At 42.2% G+C, this 22,278-nt stretch overlaps 1 protein-coding gene across 1 annotated transcript in view; it reads right to left on the bottom strand.

Moving 5' to 3' along the window:
* Window positions 1-22,278, bottom strand: part of schip1 (schwannomin interacting protein 1) — a 240,636-nt gene that overhangs the window by 158,370 nt on the left and 59,988 nt on the right. The window contains exons 6-8 of the mRNA XM_059330678.1: window positions 10,183-10,247; window positions 9,934-10,005; window positions 8,986-9,121 (exon numbers count right to left, since the gene is read on the bottom strand). Coding sequence (XP_059186661.1) covers window positions 8,986-9,121; window positions 9,934-10,005; window positions 10,183-10,247 — 273 coding nt within the window. The remainder of the gene's footprint in view (window positions 1-8,985; window positions 9,122-9,933; window positions 10,006-10,182; window positions 10,248-22,278) is intronic.

Consider the following 22,278-nt stretch of genomic DNA (forward strand, 5'->3'; position numbering starts at 1 on the left):
GGCACAAAGTGGTGTGTGTTTAATTTTACAAACTAATGGATAAAATTGATGAAATACTAAATAAAGTACTCGATAGCCCATAAAGTTGGAATAATTTTGTTTCCAGACACAATCCTCTATTAATTGTGGTTTAATTTTCATTGTGATATGTTTGGAAGAGATTGATAATAAAGCCTTGAGAAGATTTACACTTTATCTGTCAAGAATAAATCGTCACAATCACAAATTTTATTCCAACTTTATGGGCGAGCGTGTTAACATTTTTTTTTTTAATGGGATTGATTTAATTACATCTCTTGGTTTAATGGCACACGTTCCTTTACTTCAACCTCTTACCCACCATATATTCTAAAAAAAATCTTAATTAATGAAGTCCTACTTTACTGTCTGAATATGGAGAGACCTTAAGTGTCGTTCATACTTATATTATCATCTTTCATCATTGAATCGTCAGCTGAGTGACCCACTTACAGTTCACAGATCTTACATGGAAACTGTCTTCGGAGCAAAGATTGACACTTTGCAGCATGTGGCTAATCTGTCCTTAATTACCTCTGCAAAGCCCCAATCAATAGATTCCAGAGCTGAGATGATTCGTAATTGTTTCACTCTGCTGCTCTTCATATCACCACTGTCCCCAATCACACATAAATGATCAATTATGGCCAAGTTGCTGGGTAAGTGGAGATCAATGAGAAGCTGTGGTGGAGGTGGTTGAGGGACTCTTGGTATGAGAAAAGGGAGAGAAGGAAAAAAAAGAATGGAAGCAGAAGCACAGAAAAAACTTGCATTAATGCTCTATACATTAGAGTGAAATACAGGCCAGCCATTAGGAATTATGGACAGAGGGATCACATTCTCCAGATTAGACCTCTCTTCTACACCTTCTCCAGCAGCAGCACCACCCAGCCTTAACTCTAATGGATGCCTCAGGTTATCTAGTTTCATATGATACCACTATCTTCACTCCAGCTTTAAAACAGAGCTTGCTGCAGTGGCTTCTCTTCTTCACCACATTCAGTTTTATCTCTCATACCTGGTGCTTCTTCACACATTTTTGGCCAGAAATTTTGCCATTCCCTCCTTGGTTTTTTTCTTGTTTTTTTTTTGATGTTCTAGTTCTCTTTGTATACTGGCTTTTCTTTTTTGAGCCCCTGACTTTTAGTGAGATATTTTGAGCAAGCTAGTCAGGCTGCAGATCATTTCACATCTTTATATTTGAGGCATATGTGTGTTCTGCACATTTGACAGCCACATTTTTTGTGAAAATGATGCATCATTTTCCTCAGATCACAAGTTAAAATGTATTTTAACAATCAATGTATTCATCATGTAAATATGACTTGTATTGTGATATAAGTCAGTAGCTAAATTGATCCCATTTAAGGGTCAACCATAGACTTTTGCATGCTATAACCATATATTTTAATAAAAAATATAAATGAACATCAACCAACAATGCATAAAGGCATCCCATCAGTATTTACATCAGTGACTTTTTGTTTGACCATGCAATGCAGAATTTATAGGACATATGTTGTATGCAGTCAGTGGATTACAGTGCTGGGAGAACACTAAAATACAATTTATGGCCACAAAAGGTTTTGATCCTGCATTGTTTACAATAAGCAGATTTCATTATCATCAGCGTTTCAGTCTACTGCTTTTATTCTTGCAAATGTATTTGCATATCAGGCCAGTAAAAACTGGAACTAAAAAAAAGAAAGGAAAAAAAATATATAACAAAATGTATATATAGAAGGCAGGCTGGAAAAACCCAGCAGCTTGTTCACAAGTCTGACGTAATCCTGAAACACTTTAATATTTAATTGAAGTGTCGTGAAATTAAAAGGCTCAAGGAGAAGAGGCAAAGGACGAAAGATAGAAGCAACAGAGGGAGAGAGAGGAGAGATAGAGGCTCCCAGATAATACACAACAGCAGCTCACCTCTCCTTTTAATTACAAATGTGTTGATAATGGCTTATTATCTCTGAAAGGAGAGGCCCTCGACTAAAATTATGAGGGGGGAGGGGAGGGGGGGTCCTCTACACAACAACATCCAGTCCCTGCGGTTCCAACAACTTGGAGCAGATTATTTCTGCATGTTTTAAAGCCAGAGTGATGAGTTATTGATATCTGGTGAAGACTGAGAGGACAGTTAGGATGCATCCTGACCTGCAGGGGTTCAGGGTTTCAGGGTTTCAGGGTTTCAGGGTTTCAGGTTCTCAGGGAGCCTGGGCTACTCCCTGCTTCCTTTTCTCTCCTCTGTCCCAACAAAGCTGAACAGTGCCCCCCTGTGGATTCTACCAGAAAATGCATGATGACTTCATTCTGAAGCATAGAGCTGCTATCATTTGTAAACAACTGTCCTACAAACATCTACAGAAGTAAAGTGCAGATTCCAATAGAAAATAAAGATGTTTTTTTTTGATGCAGTGTGTTCAGATGGCTTTTCTCTGAGCTCTGATGCTTTCATGTATGAGAGAACATGCTCCGGGGTCTGACTAATTAAAACTCAGTGTGCATTTAGTTCCGCCCTCATCTCTATCACATTCACGCACACACACATCACATCCAACATGTCAGATAGACGTAATGTGTATTACACACCTCAGAGGGTCTATGACATGACATGTCCCAGGTGTGAAAGGGCCCGTGTTAGACTTGACATGCCGCAAGCAGGTGATTAGCAGAGAGTCAGAGCTCGCTGCCCCCCATCAGACATTACTGCACTGAAGGCTCCAACTCCTTAATACATAATTATAAGAGTCATGTGAATGTCCTTCACATGTCTGCAGGCATTTACAAAGAAACCAAGAGCTGCAGCGTGTAGATAGAAGAGGCTAAAACGGTCTTAAGTCACAAGAGGATGTAGATTCTGTAGCTTCTAGATCTAGAGCCAGGCTCTCTCTCTCTCTCTCTCTCTCTCTCTCTCTCTCTCCACATCAGGTGGTGATGGATTGGTGAGAGGTCACTAATGATTCTGTCAATCAATACCTGGGCTGGTGTGTCACAGCAAGCCTTCTAACATCCTGCCAGGCCTGTCACTCCAGCGACTCACCTCAGACACAGCGAGACCCAGCACACCCACACATGCTCCGCTAACATACACTACATCTTATCTAGGTGAGAGATTATGACAAGAGGGATTATGTCAATTAAATCTGCAGCCCACAAACCCTACATCACTCCAGAGGAATAACAAAAAGAGTGGAAACCCATGTAGGCTGCCTCTTCAATCAATTTGCTCCTAATGAATGAGGAGGAATGATTAAACATGTGAATCACCTCCATGAGGCTCCAATAAACCCAAACTAATTCAAGGGAATCCTTAATCGCCTGACCTAGGCTTCCTGCATTGTCCCTGGTATTACAGTAACAGGATTGTAAAAGCATTGGCTGCTGTTACACCCATCCTCCAGTGACGACCAGACTGGTGGGGGTTAGCATTAATTTCCAAAGCCTTATGTTGCATTTGCATAATTACCATAAATCATCACAGGGATGTTCTGGTCCACGGTGGAAAAGGAGTGGGCAAAGGCAACTGGGAAATGGCATTTCTTGGAGGAGTGACAGTGTGCTGTAGTCTCTGGCTTGATAGCTGACACTGTAATAATTAAGAATAATAGTGGGGGGTTTGAAACAATCATATGTAGACAGCAAGGCATGTCACTGAGTGCAGCAAACTGAATATTTATACAGAATTTACTGTATGCTTTAAATGACCTGCAGCAACAAAAGACGTGTTATTGTTTGCAGAATTAGGCCAGAGATATACTTTTAGTTTACCGCACGTTCATTTAGACAGACGCCTGCATTGTAAACAGAACTGGTCACATAGTTCATGTGTTATTACCAGAGGAGTCCACAGGAGGGCGCTGTGGGAGCGTCTCCACCTACAGCCAGCAGGGGGCGATGTGTCTGTCTCTATGAAAGTCCATAGGAAAATCACCCTACGTTGATTTCTTACTTAATGAGGTAATGGTTTCAATCTTTAGTTTCAAATCTTCTTCAATGCCTGATAGTAAATGATGTTCCCATTTAGACTGAACAGACGGTAAAGCAGGGTTTGCTTTAGGGCGGGGCTAACTTGTGATTGACAGGTTATATATATATATATATATATATATATATATATATATACAGTCTGTGGTTGCTACCATAGTGCACTGTGTGTTTTGGTCTAAGAAGCTTTACTCTTTCACAGAGTGCCTTTATTTCATCAAAGTTAACATTTTGGTCACACAGACATTTTAAGGAGTCAGCTGTTTATTTTGAATAACAATTGCCCCATCCATGATAGCATGCTAGCACTTAGCGTTAGCGGATGACAAAGCATCTTTCTCTATCAGTTCTGTGCATGAACAGGTTGCAAAAATACATTGATGGCTAAGCGAGTGAAGTCACACTCCAGCGTCCACTATTCTTATAAAGTTGTGGTTTTTCTAACACTTTCCTTCTCTGCATTTATTGTTGCATGTATTTGCAGCGACCCTGTTGCAGCATCATAGTGCTCCTACATTGCTCCGACTCTTCATGCACATATTGCATCTTGCAGACATATACAGTAGCTTACATTTCTGAGGATGTGCACAAGAAATGACCCAAATGGACAGATGATAGGCGAGGCAGCCATCATGCCGACAAGTACTTCAAAGCAAGTATATTTACAGCTGAAAGTGTTGCATATTTTCAAATTTGCTGTAACATGTTGCTAGAGATTTTCTTGGATGTTTGCTACGTTTGAGAATATTAGATTTCACTTTCCTAACAAAGATAGATGGTCATATGCTGCAGAGATTGTAAAGCCCTTTGTATTTAACATTTGCAATTGTGGGCTATACACACTTGACTTGATTTATCTTGACTTTGTGTCAACACTGCTTTATATATTTAGTTTAATATACATTGTGATTTTACCTCAAGGGGTTAAGGTTATGGTGAGCCATTTTTGTCTAGCCATCAGTAAATGGTACACCATGGGGTAATAGTAAATACAACAGAATGGGAACACGTGATTCATACAATAACAATGTGTGTGTAATAACCATTGGACTGGGGTGATTCAATAAGTGACCTTTCCTGCTTTCTTCCATCTATAGTAATGAAAGGTTGGCTGGTACAGTGAATAGAAAACGACTGCAAGGAATAAAATGATGGGAGGTCAGTGACAGGGCATTCATCTGGACCCTTTATTGGATTAGATGGTGAAATGAGTATGAGGGGTTAAATACTTTGACACAGGGTAGAGTCTGTGCAGGCTGCTGCTCACTAATCTGCTGAATGCTTTGTGTAATGATGAATTTGAGCCAGCTACAGAAAAAGTCACTGGGTTATTTGAGGATTGCTCCAGCAGACCTAGAAGTTAACCTGGAGACCTGCATCATGGTGAAACACAGCTGAATGTCTCTTATCTCTGAGGAGCCGACTCCTTTATGTAGCTGCACTGTACTAAAAGAGTATACATACAGTAACTCCACGGAAATTCCCCAAACTTTGCCTAACCTCTTTTTATCTCTCCTGCCAGGCTTCCATAGCTGCTGCTAGCAGCTGGCTGACCTGATAAAGCCAGAGAACAGTAGGTGGGTTAGTACATGATAAAGAGACAGAGACTGGAACAGAAAGAGAGAGCTAGCATGAGAAAGATGCAGAGAGGCTCTGAGGGAAGCATAAAGAAATAGAAAACAAGAAAGACATTAAATATGAAAGGCAGAGGCAAAAATAAACTATGGCATGACAGAAAGCAGAAGGAGGAGGGGAACATTAAGAGAGCATTGACGGAGGAGAAGCCTGACAGCTGGCAGACGGAGAAGCATTGCTGCTCTGCTCAGCCCGGTCTCACTGCACCTCAGCAGGCCAGATGGACCGACCGGCCCCTGGTGCCCTTCACCAGCCAACATGCACACACACACATTCATATACATATGCAGGAAAACACATGTATGTTATGCACGAGTCAACAAAGCAAAGACATATTCTGTTCCTTCTGTAGCGCTCTACAATAGGCCAGTTATATGCACTAAGGCTTTATATTTGTAGAATTATAAGTCAAGTCAAGTCAAGTCAAAGTTTATTTATAGAGCACATTTAAAAACAACCTCAGCTGACCAAAGTGCTGTACAGTTATTAAAATAGGATAAATCATACACAACTGGGTATAAATAAAAACAATAAAAAGAATAAAATACTAAAAACAGTAAAAACAATAAAATAAAATAAAATAGTAATAAAAACTCAAAACAGAGTTAGAGACACAAAAGACAAATAAAAGGGTAAAAAAAAAGAAACACACAGATATACTCAAGAAAACTCAAGAAGAAGAAGAAGAAAAAAAGTATTTGTGGCATGTTTATCACATTACAAGAGTTTTGCAATCTTGCAAAATCTTGGTGGTTGTCTTCACAAAAATGTCAACATGTCTCCAACAGGTCCTATCACTCACTAGAAAATGGCAAAAAAAACCCCTCTGTGATACAGGATCCCCCTCTAGTGTCAGATCTTTGCTACTACACCATAGAGAACAGTTCAGCACCAAGGCAGTGGACAGCTCCCTTCCACAAATGCAGGCCACCAAAAAGCTAAGAAGGGAGACAAGGAACCAGGTTCTGAAATTCAGGACTAACTTAAAGTTCAACATCTTGTACAGGTTTAGATATTTGCTGGATGTTTGTTTTCATCCTCATTTCTTTAGAATTTAGTGGCAATCCTGCTAGAAAAACACTCAACCAGTCCCAAAACGCTATTGATTGATGTCTGGTTATAAAAAGATATCTATCATCTAGACAGTGTGGAATTAAAGCTGTAGTGCTCTGTGTGTCGCTGTGTGTGTGTCGCTGTGTGTGTGTGTGTGTGTGTGTGTGTGTGTACTTGTAGGTGGTCAGGGGGCTGTGTGTTGATGCGCTGCAGTATTATGAAACAATAAAATTTAGACAGCTGATTCATATCTGGGCATAAAAGCCAGAGTTTTGTTAGGTTCCTCTTTAATGAAACCTATAATTTCTGCCTCCCTCGGTGGTGTTGCTATGGAGCAGAGGGATCGATCATAAAGAGAGATATCCAGGGCTGCTCTATTTTGCGGGATTGCCATGGCAATGAGTGAGCTGAGTTACAATGCCAAAGATCATTTACACAGTAAAGAGTCGCATGTCAACTATATTTCAGTCATACGCGGGCGAGAAAATTACAGTCAGCCCTCTGAAAGACACATGAGGATGAAAAAATAGCTTGCTTACACACACACAACGACCTGGTACACACACACACACACACACACACACACACACAGACCTGGTACACACACACACACACACACACACACACACACACACACACACAGACCTGGTACACACACACACACAAACACACACACACACACACACACACATGCATGCTGCAGTGTCATGCAGCAGTTTTGTCAAAGACTGATGTTATAGGCACAAAGGTTACAAATTCAATCACTTTAGAGACGGCTGCCACATCACTGTGTCTGCTTTCTTGTGTGTGTGTGTGTGTATGTGTGTGTGTGTGTGTGTGTGTGTGTGTGTGTGAGTGCAGGCGACCATGAATGTATAGACCCGCCTGGGTCGGATTGAGAATGTATCGCTGGGTCAACAGAAATGAAACTGTTAGAAATTCAAACAGGGAGGAGCTGTCACAGCCAGCAGATGCATTGCTTTACAGGAAGGACCATCAAATAAATAGTGGAACAGTAACAGAGGGAGAAAGTGTACATGGAGCGAGACAGAGTTAAGATAACATATCAGATAGCATGTGGACTGTTGCCATCAATCAGGTAAAAAAAAAAAAAAAAAGAGGAAAAATCAAACTGGCTGAGCGTCTGTTCCCCACAGAGAGCAGATCTGCAGCGTCAGCACATTCAACCAGTAAACCAACATCTGTTTTTCATCTTCTACCACTCTCCTCTATCTGCCTTGACCTCATGCACACACACACACACACACACACACACACACACACACACACACACACACACACACACAATCATCTGCCTTTGTCAGAAGTTCTGAGTCACTGAGCTAAGCATTTCCTTGCAGTGTTTACTATATGTTTGTGTGTGTGTGTGTGTGTGTGTGTGTGTGTGTGTGTGTGTGTGTGTGTGTGTGTGTGACTTTATCAGACGACCTTCTTGACCTGGATACTGACCCGTCAGCTGCTCACATCACACGTATCTACAAAGCTACTGGCTCTGTAAAGAGCAGATATTTATTCCCGTTGCTCACCACTTTGAATTCTCTTCACCTATCTGACCTCCTTTTATCCACAAGAATCCAAATCAAACAGTCTTCCTCTGTGTAAAAGCTTTTCTCTGTAGCGATTGTGTGGACGAGTACCACCTAAGTGTGCTCATACACACAACTCTCCCAGCTGTCTGTGAGATTTAACCTGCCTGTTGACTCCAGGCTCAGAGATTAGCAGAGGAGTGTACACACACTTGCTATTCAGCCAGAAGGCGGCAGACGCCGTCAGGATAGAATTATAATGACCAGAACAGACGCAGTGGAGAAAATCCCGGGGATTTATTGTGGGCTGGTTAAATGAAGGGAAGATGTGCTGAATGAGAATAGCTGCTGCTCTCATTTTAATTCTCAGTGTGTTTTACTGAGAGAGAAAGTGTGTGTATGTCACAGCAAATCCTTGTATATTGACTCTCTGCTCCCAGAGAAGAGGCTGCTGTGAGTCTGCATACTGGAGGAAGTAGCTGGGAGACATCGCCCCCTTCTGGACACAATGAGACCATACACACTGGCCCATTTCTCCACATGAAGCAGCACAGAACAATCTTATATACGTCCAATCCCGATAACACCAGTCTGCACATTAAAATCCTTATTGAGGCAGATAAACATCTGCATGTGTCCATCAGCATCCTTTCTCTTATCAGAGACACAAACTGTCTGCAGAAACACCAGCAGTCAGCCATGTCCGACTGTCTCTAGTTAGTAATGTTAAATGTGTGTGACTTACGGGGGTGCTGCCGTCTGACAGGGTGGTCATGCTGATGGACATGCTCATCTTGTCAGAGGAGGAGAGGGAGGGGGGGGAGGGGCTCCTCTTCTCCACTTCCTGTCTCTGGAGGAAGTCACGCCAGGCCCGCTGGATGCTGCACACAGTGAGATAGAAACATCATACAAACACAGGCATTGATGATCATTCAAGCTTTTAGATTCAAGGCCTTTCTGAATTGCTAACATGTTAATATAAAACTTCCTGTAAGTCGCTTTGGATAAAAGCGTCTGCTAAATGACTGAATGTAAATGTTAATATAAAAGTTGCTCGGTTCAGAAGGTGGTTAAAAACCTCCTCAGTGTCTGTCTGGAGGTTTGTGCATTATAATACCAACCCAAACCTTTTTGGCACATGACTCCTTAAAATTAAAGGTCCCATATTGTTAAAAAAAAAAGAGATTGTCATGATTATAAATAAAGCAGGTCAAGGTGCTATATAAATACTGTAAATGCTCAAAAATTCAAACAAGCCAAAAGCTATTCTTTTTTATTATTATTATTATTTTTTTTTTTTACAATTAAGGATGTAAACATGCTGTAGTACAGATACAACATACAGGTTTGGCCATAATAAGTCTAAGGTTTATTATTCTCATGAGTTGTGCACATGTATATAACTTTATAATGATTCATTTGCATCACTTTTAGAAAATCAGCAAATCTGTACATTATTTCAGAGAGAAATGTGAGTAGATTGGAGAAAAGTCACCAAAAAATAAGAGGCATTGTTCTATTTGCCATCTATTTCCTGTCAGATATTTTTCTATCTGAGGTTGGGAATCATTATCTTAGAGGAAAGCTTAGAAATATGCAAATCAAGTATTCATAGATCTATTTTTATGATGGAATCAGAATAGCAAAAGTCCACAATTACTCCTTTTTATCTGTAGATAGAAGATATACTCACATCAACACCTTGGTCTCCATGGGCGCCATGTTGATGTTGATGTTGTTGTCTAGGTCCATGGCCAGATGAGTCCTGGTGTAGGGGACATTCAGAGGACACACTCAGTCCAATCTCAGTAATCTGGGTTATCAGTAATTAAACAGCGATACTTGGTCCCATCTGCAGGGAAACAGGCTTCTACAGCTCCACGAGAGCAGGCTGCTCTTTCTTTCTATCCCTGTGTTGTGTTCAGTGTTTGAGTAAACCCACCTCTGCAGCTGGAAACCTCCATCATTCACATGCTTGAAGCCGCTCTGCAGGCTCTTCAGCTGCTCCTATGTAAAGTAGGGACAGAAATAAGACATCTCAGATATGTGGCTTTGCAATAAGAGGAGATCCTTCAGTTAGTGTGTGTGTGTGTCTGAGCAGAACGAGTGAATGTGTGCCAGATGTGTGATGGTTGTGCTGAGCTCAGGGACCCTGCAGCAAGTGGTTTGGCAGCATTTTGGCTCAGTTAGATGTTTTCTTGCAAAGTTAGTGAAGTAAGCCTTTGGAAAAACTCGGCCAAATTGCTGGTTCAGCGTTTTCAAGGCATTTGGCCCAGTAGCAAAGAAAGAGGAAAGTCAAACACGGAGAGACAGGCGCAGCAGAAAGATACAGCGGGACATAATTCATGAACTAGGCACAGTTGTTGCACAGATGTGGCAGACACGTTGGAGATTACACCATGAAACTTTACACTTTCACTTAAATGACTTTCAGCTCCTCGGCTGCTGCTCTCCTCCCCTCGGCTCCATCCTCCAGCTTTAATAGTGCTGTGTAATGAGGACAGGCCTGCCTCTACATAATTGAGCAGACTAATTCAATTACAAGGGAGCAACAAAGTTTAAGTGGAGCAGTTCTTCCTGATGAGCCAAGAGGGTCACATCAGGCCACTGAGCAGCTTCCAGCTACACCACGGCATATTCACAAGTGTGTGTGTGTGTGTGTGTGTGTGTGTGTGTGTGAGAGAGAGAGTGTGTGTGAGTGTGTGTGTGTGTGTGTGTGTGAGTGTGTGTGTGTGTGTGTGTTTACAGTGAAATCTGCAAAATTCACCACTTTTATTTGACTTTTTGTTTGATTGCTCCATTAATGCATAATGAAGTGTGCATGCAATAATATATTGCATCTATTATATGGCAGATTGGCCTATAAAGAGAGTCACACTAAGAAATATATTGCATCTATTAGAAGCACTACCACAGCAAGAAAAATGGCTTTACTGCGGTGGTTACTTTTGTTTCAATCTTAGGTGTTTAATATTCATTATATAGCCATATATATATGCTTCCCCTTTAATAGCTATGAACAGGTATCAGAAAAGTAACCTTTTGAAGTGTAAATGAGCCCATATATATATATGTGTGTGTGTGTGTGTGTATCTATTTTAATCAATGTCTTACTGGGTTTTCAGCTTAACTCAAAGTTGCTGTCAAAACACACCTGCATCATCTCCTTTTCTTTTTAATAAAAAGGTTTATCTTGTTTGGCTGTTTGCCCAATCTCTCAGTGGCAGCAGTGTTGTTTGTCTCATTACTCTGCCTCCCAGAAGGAACAAGCAGCTCATTAGACAGAATCAAGGACTTTGACTAGTGATCAATGATTGCATCAAGGAGCTGTTTTTCATGTCTTTCGGGTTGTCTTTCCCCCTCAATTTCTCTCTGATGAGAAGAGGATCTGTGAAAGCGTAAGTGTGGATTCTGTCCCCTCTGAACTCTCTCCTGCTTTCAGAGTCAATGTCACCTCAGCCCCTCAAATCCTCCCTGATACCATCCTGGCCTGAAAGCTGTCTCTCTCTTATACCACCTGTCATTCTCACACATCCAGTCGGATGCTTTAAAAAGCGCCATTTGGGAATTTTGAGACAGGCGAGGCAGAGAGGATGAAACAAAAAAGCAAAAACTAAGAGAAATAAAGACGAAGAACGAACTTAGAGACACAAAAATAACTTAAAGTCAGTGAGACGCAGAATAAAGACTTTGTAATGAAAGAGACAACAGACAGATAAATGAGCAAGCAGCAATGATGGAGAGATGATCAGGTTCAAACAAGGAGGAAGTGTGTGTGTGTGTGTGTGTGTGTGAGGGATTGTTAGCTGCTGGGTAATGGTGTTGGTGTGAGAATGAATGAGCCGATCATTTCAATTTCCCCTCAGAGTTACTGATGGCCCTGCCGCGGGCCGGGCCAGGGAAACTATTAGCACACACACACACACACACACCCACACACACACACACACACACACACACACACACACACACACAGGATATTCAAATTAGCACATGGACAAACACACAGAAGCATCTCAACTTAACGGCTCAATAGCTCAAGTATCATCCTGTACCACTTTTCTCCTTATTTATTGTTCCCTTATAACAAATAGGCTAAGTAATACATTTTCAGTGGCATAGGTTATATCAACATTATGTTCAATCTGATTAATGTGTTACTGCATGTAAAAAGATAGCACAATTAGAAATACAGCACATTTGTGTTGGTAATAGCATTACTGTTGCAGACTCTCTCCTGCTAATATGGGTAGTTATAGGTTTTATTGATAAACGACCTATTTTGTCGTTTAGGTTGGAAATCTTGTTGACACTACCAGAATATTCATGGCATACTTTAATTGTTGTGAAGATGCAGTCTTTAATAGCTGGTTGCCTTTAACACTTTACCAGCCCTGCTCTTCATGAGAGGCACTGAGAGGGTGGAACCTTTACCGTATTTGTTACCTTCTATCATTGATTGTGCTTGTGTATATGTGTGATATATATGTGTGTGTGTGTGTGTGTGTGTGTGTGTGTGTGTGTGTGTGTGTGAGATATGTGTGCATTTGCATGTTCTTGCAAAACAGAAATTCCACCAGTGATATCCGGAGCACATTATTCACTGTTTAAATAAAACCCTGACTCCAGCAGGACATTTACAACAATCTTAATACGTGGTATTGATTTCAAAATCTATACCAGTATACATTTTGCAATTATTGTGTACCAAACTAACTAAAGGTGTGTGTGTTTCATCTCCTCTCACACCTGAGTCCGTCCATCCCGGCTCAGAGGAGAACCTCCTGTATCTGGAGGAGGAACGCCAAAAAAGTACCGGAACATAAACCAGAGGTTTGCATAATTTAGTGGCAGAGTCGACAGGAAATCTATAGTCATTTTGGGCTTTGGCAGTGCCAAGCAGGCTGGTATTGATTGGTGTGTGTATGTGTGTGTGTGTGCAAATATGTGTGGTGGTGGATTTATGGTGGAATCAGGCAGAGGAGGGAGAGGAGGAGGCAGGGAGGAGGAGGAGGAGGAGGCAGGGAGGGAGAGGAGGAGGCAGGGAGGAGGAGGAGGAGGCAGGGAGGAGGAGGAGGAGGCAGGGAGGAAGAGGAGGAGGCAGGGAGGAGGAGGAGGAGGCAGGGAGGAAGAGGAGGAGGCAGGGAGGAGGAGGAGGAGGCAGGGAGGAAGAGGAGGAGGCAGGGAGGAGGAGGAGGAGGCAGGGAGGAGGAGGAGGAGGCAGGGAGGGAGAGGAGGAGGCAGGGAGGAGGAGGAGGAGGCAGGGAGGAGGAGGAGGAGGAAGAGGAGGGAGAGGAGGAGGCAGGGAGGAGGAGGAGGAAGAGGAGGGAGAGGAGGAGGCAGGGAGGAGGAGGAGGAGGCAGGGAGGAGGAGGAGGAAGCAGGGAGGAAGAGGAGGAGGCAGGGAGGAGGAGGAGGAGGCAGGGAGAAGGAGGAGGAGGAGGCAGGGAGGAAGAGGAGGAGGGAGAGAAGGAGGAGGAGGAGGCAGGGAGGAGGGAGAGGAGGAGGAGGAGGAGGAGGAGGCAGGGAGGAGGAGGAGGAGGCAGGGAGGAGGAGGAGGAGGCAGGGAGGGAGAGGAGGAGGCAGAGGAGGAGGAGGCAGGGAGGAGGAGGAGGAGGCAGGGAGGAGGAGGAGGAGGCAGGGAGGAGGAGGAGGAGGCAGGGAGGGAGAGGAGGAGGCAGGGAGGAGGAGGAGGCAGGGAGGAGGGAGAGGAGGAGGAGGAGGAGGAGGAGGCAGGGAGGAGGAGGAGGAGGCAGGGAGGAGGAGGAGGAGGCAGGGAGGGAGAGGAGGAGGCAGAGGAGGAGGAGGCAGGGAGGAGGAGGAGGAGGCAGGGAGGAGGAGGAGGAGGCAGGGAGGAGGAGGAGGAGGCAGGGAGGAGGAGAGAGATGCTGATGGAGGAGAGACCTTGAACCCTCAGTACACTATAGAACAACAGAGGAAATAGAGCTACTGACAGACAGATACAGACCACAAGCAGCTTCTTCACCTCCTCTCTGTCTCCACCTCTTTCCTCTTTCATCAATCTTTTACACTTCACTCCATTTTCCAAAACTTATATGAAAATAAAAAAAGACAGGCGCCAGAAGGCGATGAGAAAGCTCAGAATTAAGAGAGATGGAAAAGGGGAAAATGACAATTGGATCACCCTGAGAAATGTTCTTGGAGAGGAAAAAAATAATTCAATGCTCACAATAATCATTTCCATTCTCAGGAGAAAACTGCATTTACAACTTAATAAAAATGTGACCTCGGAAAATAAAAAAAATATTTTCCTCTTGAGGATAATTAAGTCTTTCAAGACCCATCCTGCTCTGATGACTCTGATTTTTATGTATTTCATAGAAATGGTTTTATTCTTTTCGATTGCTAAACTGTTTATCTGTGCTGAAATAGCTCATGAACATTAATAACTGCCCTTTTTGTATTCACACGTTACAGTTCCTCACACCTTCCTGTATGATCTCAGGGTTTTTATACTGCTTATTGTTTTAACAGTGTTTTTGTTTTTACTGCCTCATAGTTGTTTTTATCATTTTTATTGTCTTACAGTCGTGTGCAGTGTCCCTGCTGGTTTATTAATATAATGTTTTCAAAGCTGGCTGCACATCACATTTCCTATAATGGGACTATAACAAATGACTTAACCTGACTTGACTTTAGTGAAAACAATTTACTTTGTGTTTTATTTCAGAGAATGTGTTGGTGGTGCTTCCCTGTTGAAATCTGCAGTTTGATTCATTATTGGCTCTGGCAGCGTTTAAGAGACACAGAATAAGAGATTTTAGTCTTTTTTTTTTGTAGAATTTAGTATAATTATGAATGTAGATTTATAAATGAGGTCACCTGACTTACACCGTATAAAAAAAACTATCAGGATGACTGTAGATGATGGTCAGGTGACTTCCTGTTCACATGGTAAACACTGATCTATATCACAGACTGTATAAATAATCAATATAGTGACTGAAGCAGAGTTTAGTGTTACACTCGTTGCCATCTTGTGTCGCTATCTTTTTATTGGAAATGGGGAGCAGACCATATTTGGACTATGGAGGAGTGAGAGGGATCTGATCACTGACTACAGCCTCTCTAGTCTCTACCAGGGGCCAACCTTCAGCAGGAAACCAAACCAGGAAGTGCCTTAAGCTGCATTCCACTGAAAATTCCAGCAGGGGGCGCTGAGTTTGGCTGCAAAAAAAATTCTGTCCATTCATTTCAGTGCAAAAGGAGAAAACTTCTCACTTGATTTATTACCTCAGAATTTTTTTAGTACACTATAGTCTCACTAGTAAAACATCTTATTCAAGACAATTTGATGTCAATAGTTCTAATAATGGCCCCATTTAGAAGAAAATAGAAGATAAAGAATCATATGATTTGGGGCGGGGCTACCTTTGATTGACAGGTCACTAACAAGGCGAGCTGTCATCAGGAGAGAAGCAGAACAATGCGTATCCACGGCAACGTGTCAATAAAGTTATATATAATGTTATATAGATAGAAAAGAGGACGTTTACCGATTTGGTCTCATAACTTTGAACCTTTCACTGTATTTTCACTTAATGATCAGTAAAAAATGTCTTGTTCAGTGTTTGTTGGACTAACAGACACTCCAAGGAGTCGCTGCTCAGTTTTCTTAGTTACATACATTTTGTTTTTGTTTTTTGCTTGACACGTTGCCGTGGATACGCATTGTTCTGCTTCTCTCCTGGTGACGGCTCGCCTTGTTAGTGACCTGTCAATCAAAGGTAGCCCCGCCCCAAATCATACGATTCTTTATCTTCTATTTTCTTCTAAATGGGGCCATTATTAGAACTATTGACATCAAATTGTCTTGAAGAAGATTTTTACTAGCGATTGAGACCATAGTGTTGTCCTAAAAAATTTCTGAGGTAATAAATGAAGTGAGAAGTTTTCTCATTTTTATTGAAATGAATGGAACAAAATGCTTTTGCAGCTGCCATCAACACCCCCTGTTGGAGATTTCAATAGAATGCAGCTGAAGGCACTTCCTGGTTTGCCTCCCTGCTCAGACCCGGAGGTTGACATATATTGATGTCCTGCAACTCATTCTGATCATTTAATTGTCGTGCAAGAATACATTTCTCTCACCAGATGATCCACTTTTCCAGCTGGTGAAAAGGTTAAATGCTGGTACAACAGAGAGAAAAGCTGTGCTACTGTATGTGGGAGAGACAACAGCAGACAGGAAGGGGCGGGGCTGAGTGATTGACGCTCTGAGAGGTTAGATACCTCAGCTGCAGGGGACAAAGGGCAGGGGAAAGATAAAGATACAGCACTTTGCAGAGAGACAGAAAGTGATTTGGCTGAGAGTCGGCGAGGGAGTTAAAGAGGAAGAGAATATGAAACCAGCGCCTTCGTTGGCCGCGAAAAGAAAGGATATGGAGGTGAAAGAACAAGCCTGTGGGCTCTGAAGAAATTAAACTGGACCACCGCCAGCCAGCCAGCACAGAAACACAGAAGAGAGAGAAACGGCCTGCCTGGGAAATGGCCTTCATCTCTCCTGTACATGGGGCGTAAATCTGTCCCTTCACCTCCGACTGATCTAGACACACACACTAACACTCACACACATGATTTAAATAGCTCTCTGCTCCTCTAAATGCCCCTTAACTCAGTTCAAGGAACAGAGTGACAGACAAAGAGAGGAGACAAATCCCCACATCTAAAGAGCCTATAAAACACAAAGTCATAATCTAGTTCCCTTTGCTGCTCGCTATGTTCAACTCTGTTGCTCTTTAAGGTCACGATCGTCCTCCAACGCAGCAGACGTGATACGTTTTTCCACTTCTTTGTCTCCACTTCTTTACTCTCCTCTCGTCTTGTTTGTCTTGTATTTCCTGAACATCGTCTCTCAGTCTAAGTTGGTTTTCCTCTTCAATACTTGATGAGCTTCCTGATGTGAAGTGCTGGCTACAGATTCCGGGTCGTCACTCTATCATCTTCCAGCTCTGCAGAACGTCGGCCAGCTGTGTTTGTTTTCCACATGAACTCAATTAACTCTGGTACACAGTCTCCAGAAAGCTGTGCACACACACACACATTCATATGGAGCGCACACATACAGTATGTATCTTCTGACCTACAATTAACTAGATAATTCCAGTTAATTTACATGGGATGATGATATGCAGAGAAGCAACATGCAACCATGTACAAAGTCATTCATCAAAAGGACAAAAGAGGATAAATACGGGCGGAACATAATTACTAATTGTGTTATTTCTAAGATCTGATAGAAGACAATCCAACAGGTTTAAAAATCTCTTTGCTTCTGAAAATGAAGGCAAACAGCTCTTTATGCCTTTTCAATGCTTAGAGGCTGAACATCTTAGAGAGAGACCAGAAAATGCAAGTTCCAGTCAATTTACAGTATTTTATGAATGGCCATGCAGAGCAAAACAACAAGAAAAACATTCAAATTTATGCACAATGATGATGCATAATATAATTGCATATATTTATCCTATAAACAATAACCTACTGTGTATCATCTATATATTAACAACATGTACTCAGTGAAATGGACCCTGTGTGTGTTTCACAATCATATAGTATAATATTAGGTTATTATTAATGATGCGTTCATGTGCAAGTAGCGTTTTGCTGTATTAGTTTGTAAATGTGGAGCAAATTTGAACAATTTTTATGGTAATCTTAACAATGTATGTTTGATATGTAAATTGCCACTGTGACCAACTACAGCTGTCATATAAATGTTATGTAAAGGCACTTTATCCCCTCTGAGTTATAGTGAAGTAGTATAAATAGTGGAATGCAAATAATGATGTGATAATGATGTCTTACAGTCTGCAGGGCTCATGTGTTTGGTAGGCGCGTCCTAAATGTGCAGCTACACTAATGCACATTTCAGGATGAACGTGTGTTCGTCCATGCTTATTGAACTATAGTTACAATATCATAACCTCTGTTACAGCTCACCAGTGTCTAAACATTATTTTCCCTTCCCGGCATGCGTACATTATTTCTTGCTCGCTCTGTTTGGACAATGAACTGGAACTTCTAACCGACAATGTAACCTTGAGGCTCCAGTTATTCCAGTCACCTTTTATCCAAAAAGCTGCCGTGACCTGGTTCCCTGCTGATGCTAACCTAACAGCTTTAAACACCATCACACCATCTGCCATACTATATAGACCCCCTCTCTCACACACACACACACACACACACACAAGCCATCCAGAGGGCTTGGAGGCAGCCTCTATCAGTCAAGCATCCCTTGGGTCCTATGGCAGCCAGCCAGCCAGCCAGCCAGCCAGCCAGCCAGCCAGCCAGCCAGCCAGCCAGCCAGCCAGCCATCTCTGCCATCACACTCACATCCTCATCGCTCTCTTCTGCCACAGGGACACAGGACCTGTTAGTACACCGTGTGTGTGTGTGTGTGTGTGTGTGTGTGTGTGAGAGAGAGTGATAGCAAAAACCGAGGACAGGTGCTGTTATCTGTGTGCATTCCTGGCCAGACACTGTGTCTTCTGGCACCTGTGTGTGTGTGTGTGTGTGTGTGTGTGTGTGTGTGTGTATGTGTGTATGTGTGTGTGTGTGTGTGTGTGTGTGTGTGTGTGTGTGTGTGTGTGTGTGTGTGTGTGTGTGTGTTGTAGACTTGCCACTGTCCATTGGGATAAAGTGTCCAGACACTAGCAATGTCGTCCCTGAGTGACCCTGCAATCAAAGCTGGCTGGCACTCACACACACACACACACACACACACACACACACACAGAGTCCCTGTTCTGTTCTGGGGGTTACACTAATGACCGTCAGTGTCAGAGACAGAGGACAGAAGCTGCATACTGAGAACGAGGAACTGGAGCAAGGAGACAAAACTAAAAACAGCCGAGCAGAAGAGACAAATATATAATATAATGCCCTATAATAGAAAAAATGGTAAAGCTAGTTGTGTGTCCTGTCCTGGCCCGGCTGTGGGCGATGCCAGCTGTAGGAGGTAAACATATCCACACACACATTAACAGGGTCCCTGCTGAATGCTGAACCAGCATCTGTGTGATGTCAGGCTGCAGCAGAAACTGCTCCAGCATGGAGAAATATCACTCTGTACACACATTATGAGTGAGTGCGCACACATGTTTCTGTGTCTTATTAATCCCATTACATTTCCTGGTTGTGAGAATAAAATATGGAGTAATTTGAAAATAAAACGTCTGTCAATCATGCTTGTCAGTCTCAAGTCATGAACTGCGGAGGACGTGGAGCTCCAGAATAATAATCAGTTTTAAATGTGTAAAGTGAAATCATATAACAGGAGTTTGTGTTGGGGCTGCAGGTGCACGCTTCAGTGCAAGAGGGCAGTGCAGCCACAAGAACAAATCATATAATATTAAAGATTAAATCATAACGTGTGTTCATGCGACACGTTGATCCATATTCCAAAGTTATGCCTTTTCATTTACTGACAAAATGATATAACTGATAAAGTCTGGGGAACTTTAGCAGCAGATATTACAGATCAGGACTCTGCAGCCCATAGGAGGATCTTTGTGATTGGCACAGTGAAGGCATGACCACCCTGAGGTCCATACATTAACATCTCCTCCTATCAGTGTTTCTGCCTGCAGCATTTTCTCTGTGTAGTTAGCACTCAGAGCTCCCCTGGTGGCTCATAATCAGAGCTGTAAAGCTAGCCGTTAACATGCCAGAACAAACACACAGTAAAGCAGCAGCTCCTTTTACTACGCCACTCAATACGAGCTGTCCTCCTCAGCAGCCAGCAGAACAACGCTCTGCTGGGTGGAGGGCAGTATATATGCAGAGAGCTGAAGGTAAATGTATGCAACTATAAAGTCTTTTTATTGAGCATTATGCTCAAATAGAGGGATCCGCATTGTTGCTTAATAAGATTGTAAAGGCAGTTGTGGTAAAAGTAAAAAATGTATTAAAATAAATGCAGACTAAGGAATACGAGTTCCCCGGGGGATTTTTATTTAAAGTGATATGATGCCGTTTACATCTTTAAAGCCTAAAGCGTATTCAGTTTTATTTGTGTCAGCTTCAGTCCTTGGAATGAAGTTTTCAGAGATCTGGGTGGAAAGACTTGGACCAGTTTCCTCTCTGAAGAAGAGTTTAAATTGCACCCACAAAGCAAAGAACACTTAAAGGTGCCAGTTGGCCTTAGAAGGGTCCTGCAGTGATTTGAGCTAGCAAAGTTGCAAGAGAAAAATTTAAAATGGTCAAATCAATACAGCACAGGCCAAGTTTTTCTGACTTTAAGTCTATAAAGAATCCCTCCCATAATCCCACCTGCTAGTCAGTTCCTCTCTCTCTGACAGGTTAAAGTCCTCCAACAGATGCATCAATAAAACATGTGCACCTCATGCAGACTTCAGACCAGGAGCACACCTGGTTGTAGCTGAGATACTGTAGCTGTGGATGATATGATAAGGAGGATTTAAAGATTTAATATCAGTTATCAGCTTAATATAATTGATGTTATTAATCTTGCTGTCCGCTCAACGTTTTGTTAACTGTCAGAAGTGCATTTACAATCGCGCCATCTTCCTGTTAATGATCGTTTAATTTGATCCTGAAGTGTGAAGCACTTTGTAAAGTTAGTTTCAACTGAAGCTCTGAATGAATCATTGATAATCCTTCTGACGGTGTGATGGTGATGAATTAGCGCTATGGATGCTGCAGCCACAGCCGTGCTGAAGGAAAGCTGCTCCATCGGAGGAACTCACTGATGAGACACAGAGTGAAACTTTATTTGGTGTATTTCTCATTGGGAAAGTAATTAAATGGTCAGAATGTCTCAGATTTTTAAAACAGAATCAGGGGTACGTGTGGCTTTATAAAACTTTATAAAACAACTAATTTTAGTTGTGAATCGAGTTTTATGCATCTGGGCTTACAAAATCTGGTTTATAACACAAGCTTTCTGTTTAAAGTTTAAAGTCAAAGCCCAAGTCAAAATAAAAGACAGAAATGACCCAACTGATTGTTTGTACAGGCAGGAAAATATGAGCCAGAAGTCGTTGGGATTGTCATCTATGGCCTCTACCACCTTAAGAATTATTAATGTCTTCTTTATATGTACTATGTCACTTCCAGTAGTCACATTACCCTTGTAATTATCTCACTTCCGGCATTTACATACATTTATTTAGTTTTTAAACTGTCTTTTATAACCTCTTACCAGGACGTTTTAAACCTCGGTCAGTGGTTTTTCAGCCTAGATTCAACAAAACTGCTGCCTTTTTGTATAACCGCCAACCGTACGTGTATGTGTAATGACTTGCGTGCTATTTTTAGAACACCCCTCTGTTCCATGAACCACAAAATGCTCCTATATATACATATATCCTATATATATGTGTCGTTATGGGTGGTAAAGACAAACGACCTATTCTGTCCTTTAGGTTGGAGATCCTGGTGAATACTCGGTGATGTCACAAGAGTCATTTTCCCAGATGATTCCCTCATTTCAGAGCCATATTACACTTTTGACAGTTATCTACATAGGCGGTGTTGGGCCCTTTGGGACTCTTATATTCAGCGTGTGAACCCTTAAAGGTGTGATGAGTCGTCATGATTTGATGGCTGCTTTTTTTCCCCCAGCGACTCTACACCCCAACAGAGATGACCAATCAAACACACACATAAAACCTGTTTTCTTTACAATGTTTGTAATAAAAAGAGATGTGCAAAGGGTCACATAAAGTAGCTGCAAAAACTCCCTGACACACACACACACTCACACACACACAATTACAGCCTGGCTTGAGCTGTGAGTTAAAGCTGAGACTGTCCATTAGCAGTGGTCCAACGCTGTTTCAGGCTTAATGAAGTAGAAACAAGAAGAAAGAGAAAGCCTGCAGACCTGATTAATGAGAGAGAGAGAGGGAGGAAGAATGAGAGAGGAAGAGAGGAAAGGGGATGAAGACAAAAGAATAGAATAGGGAAGGAAAAGAGAGTGGGAGAGAGGCAATGCATAATTAGAAGAAGGGAAGAGAAAGAGAGAGAAGGGCTTGTGGTTGATTTTTAAT

The sequence above is a fragment of the Centropristis striata genome, chromosome 4 (assembly GCF_030273125.1).
Source record: "Centropristis striata isolate RG_2023a ecotype Rhode Island chromosome 4, C.striata_1.0, whole genome shotgun sequence".
NCBI lineage: Eukaryota > Metazoa > Chordata > Actinopteri > Perciformes > Serranidae > Centropristis > Centropristis striata.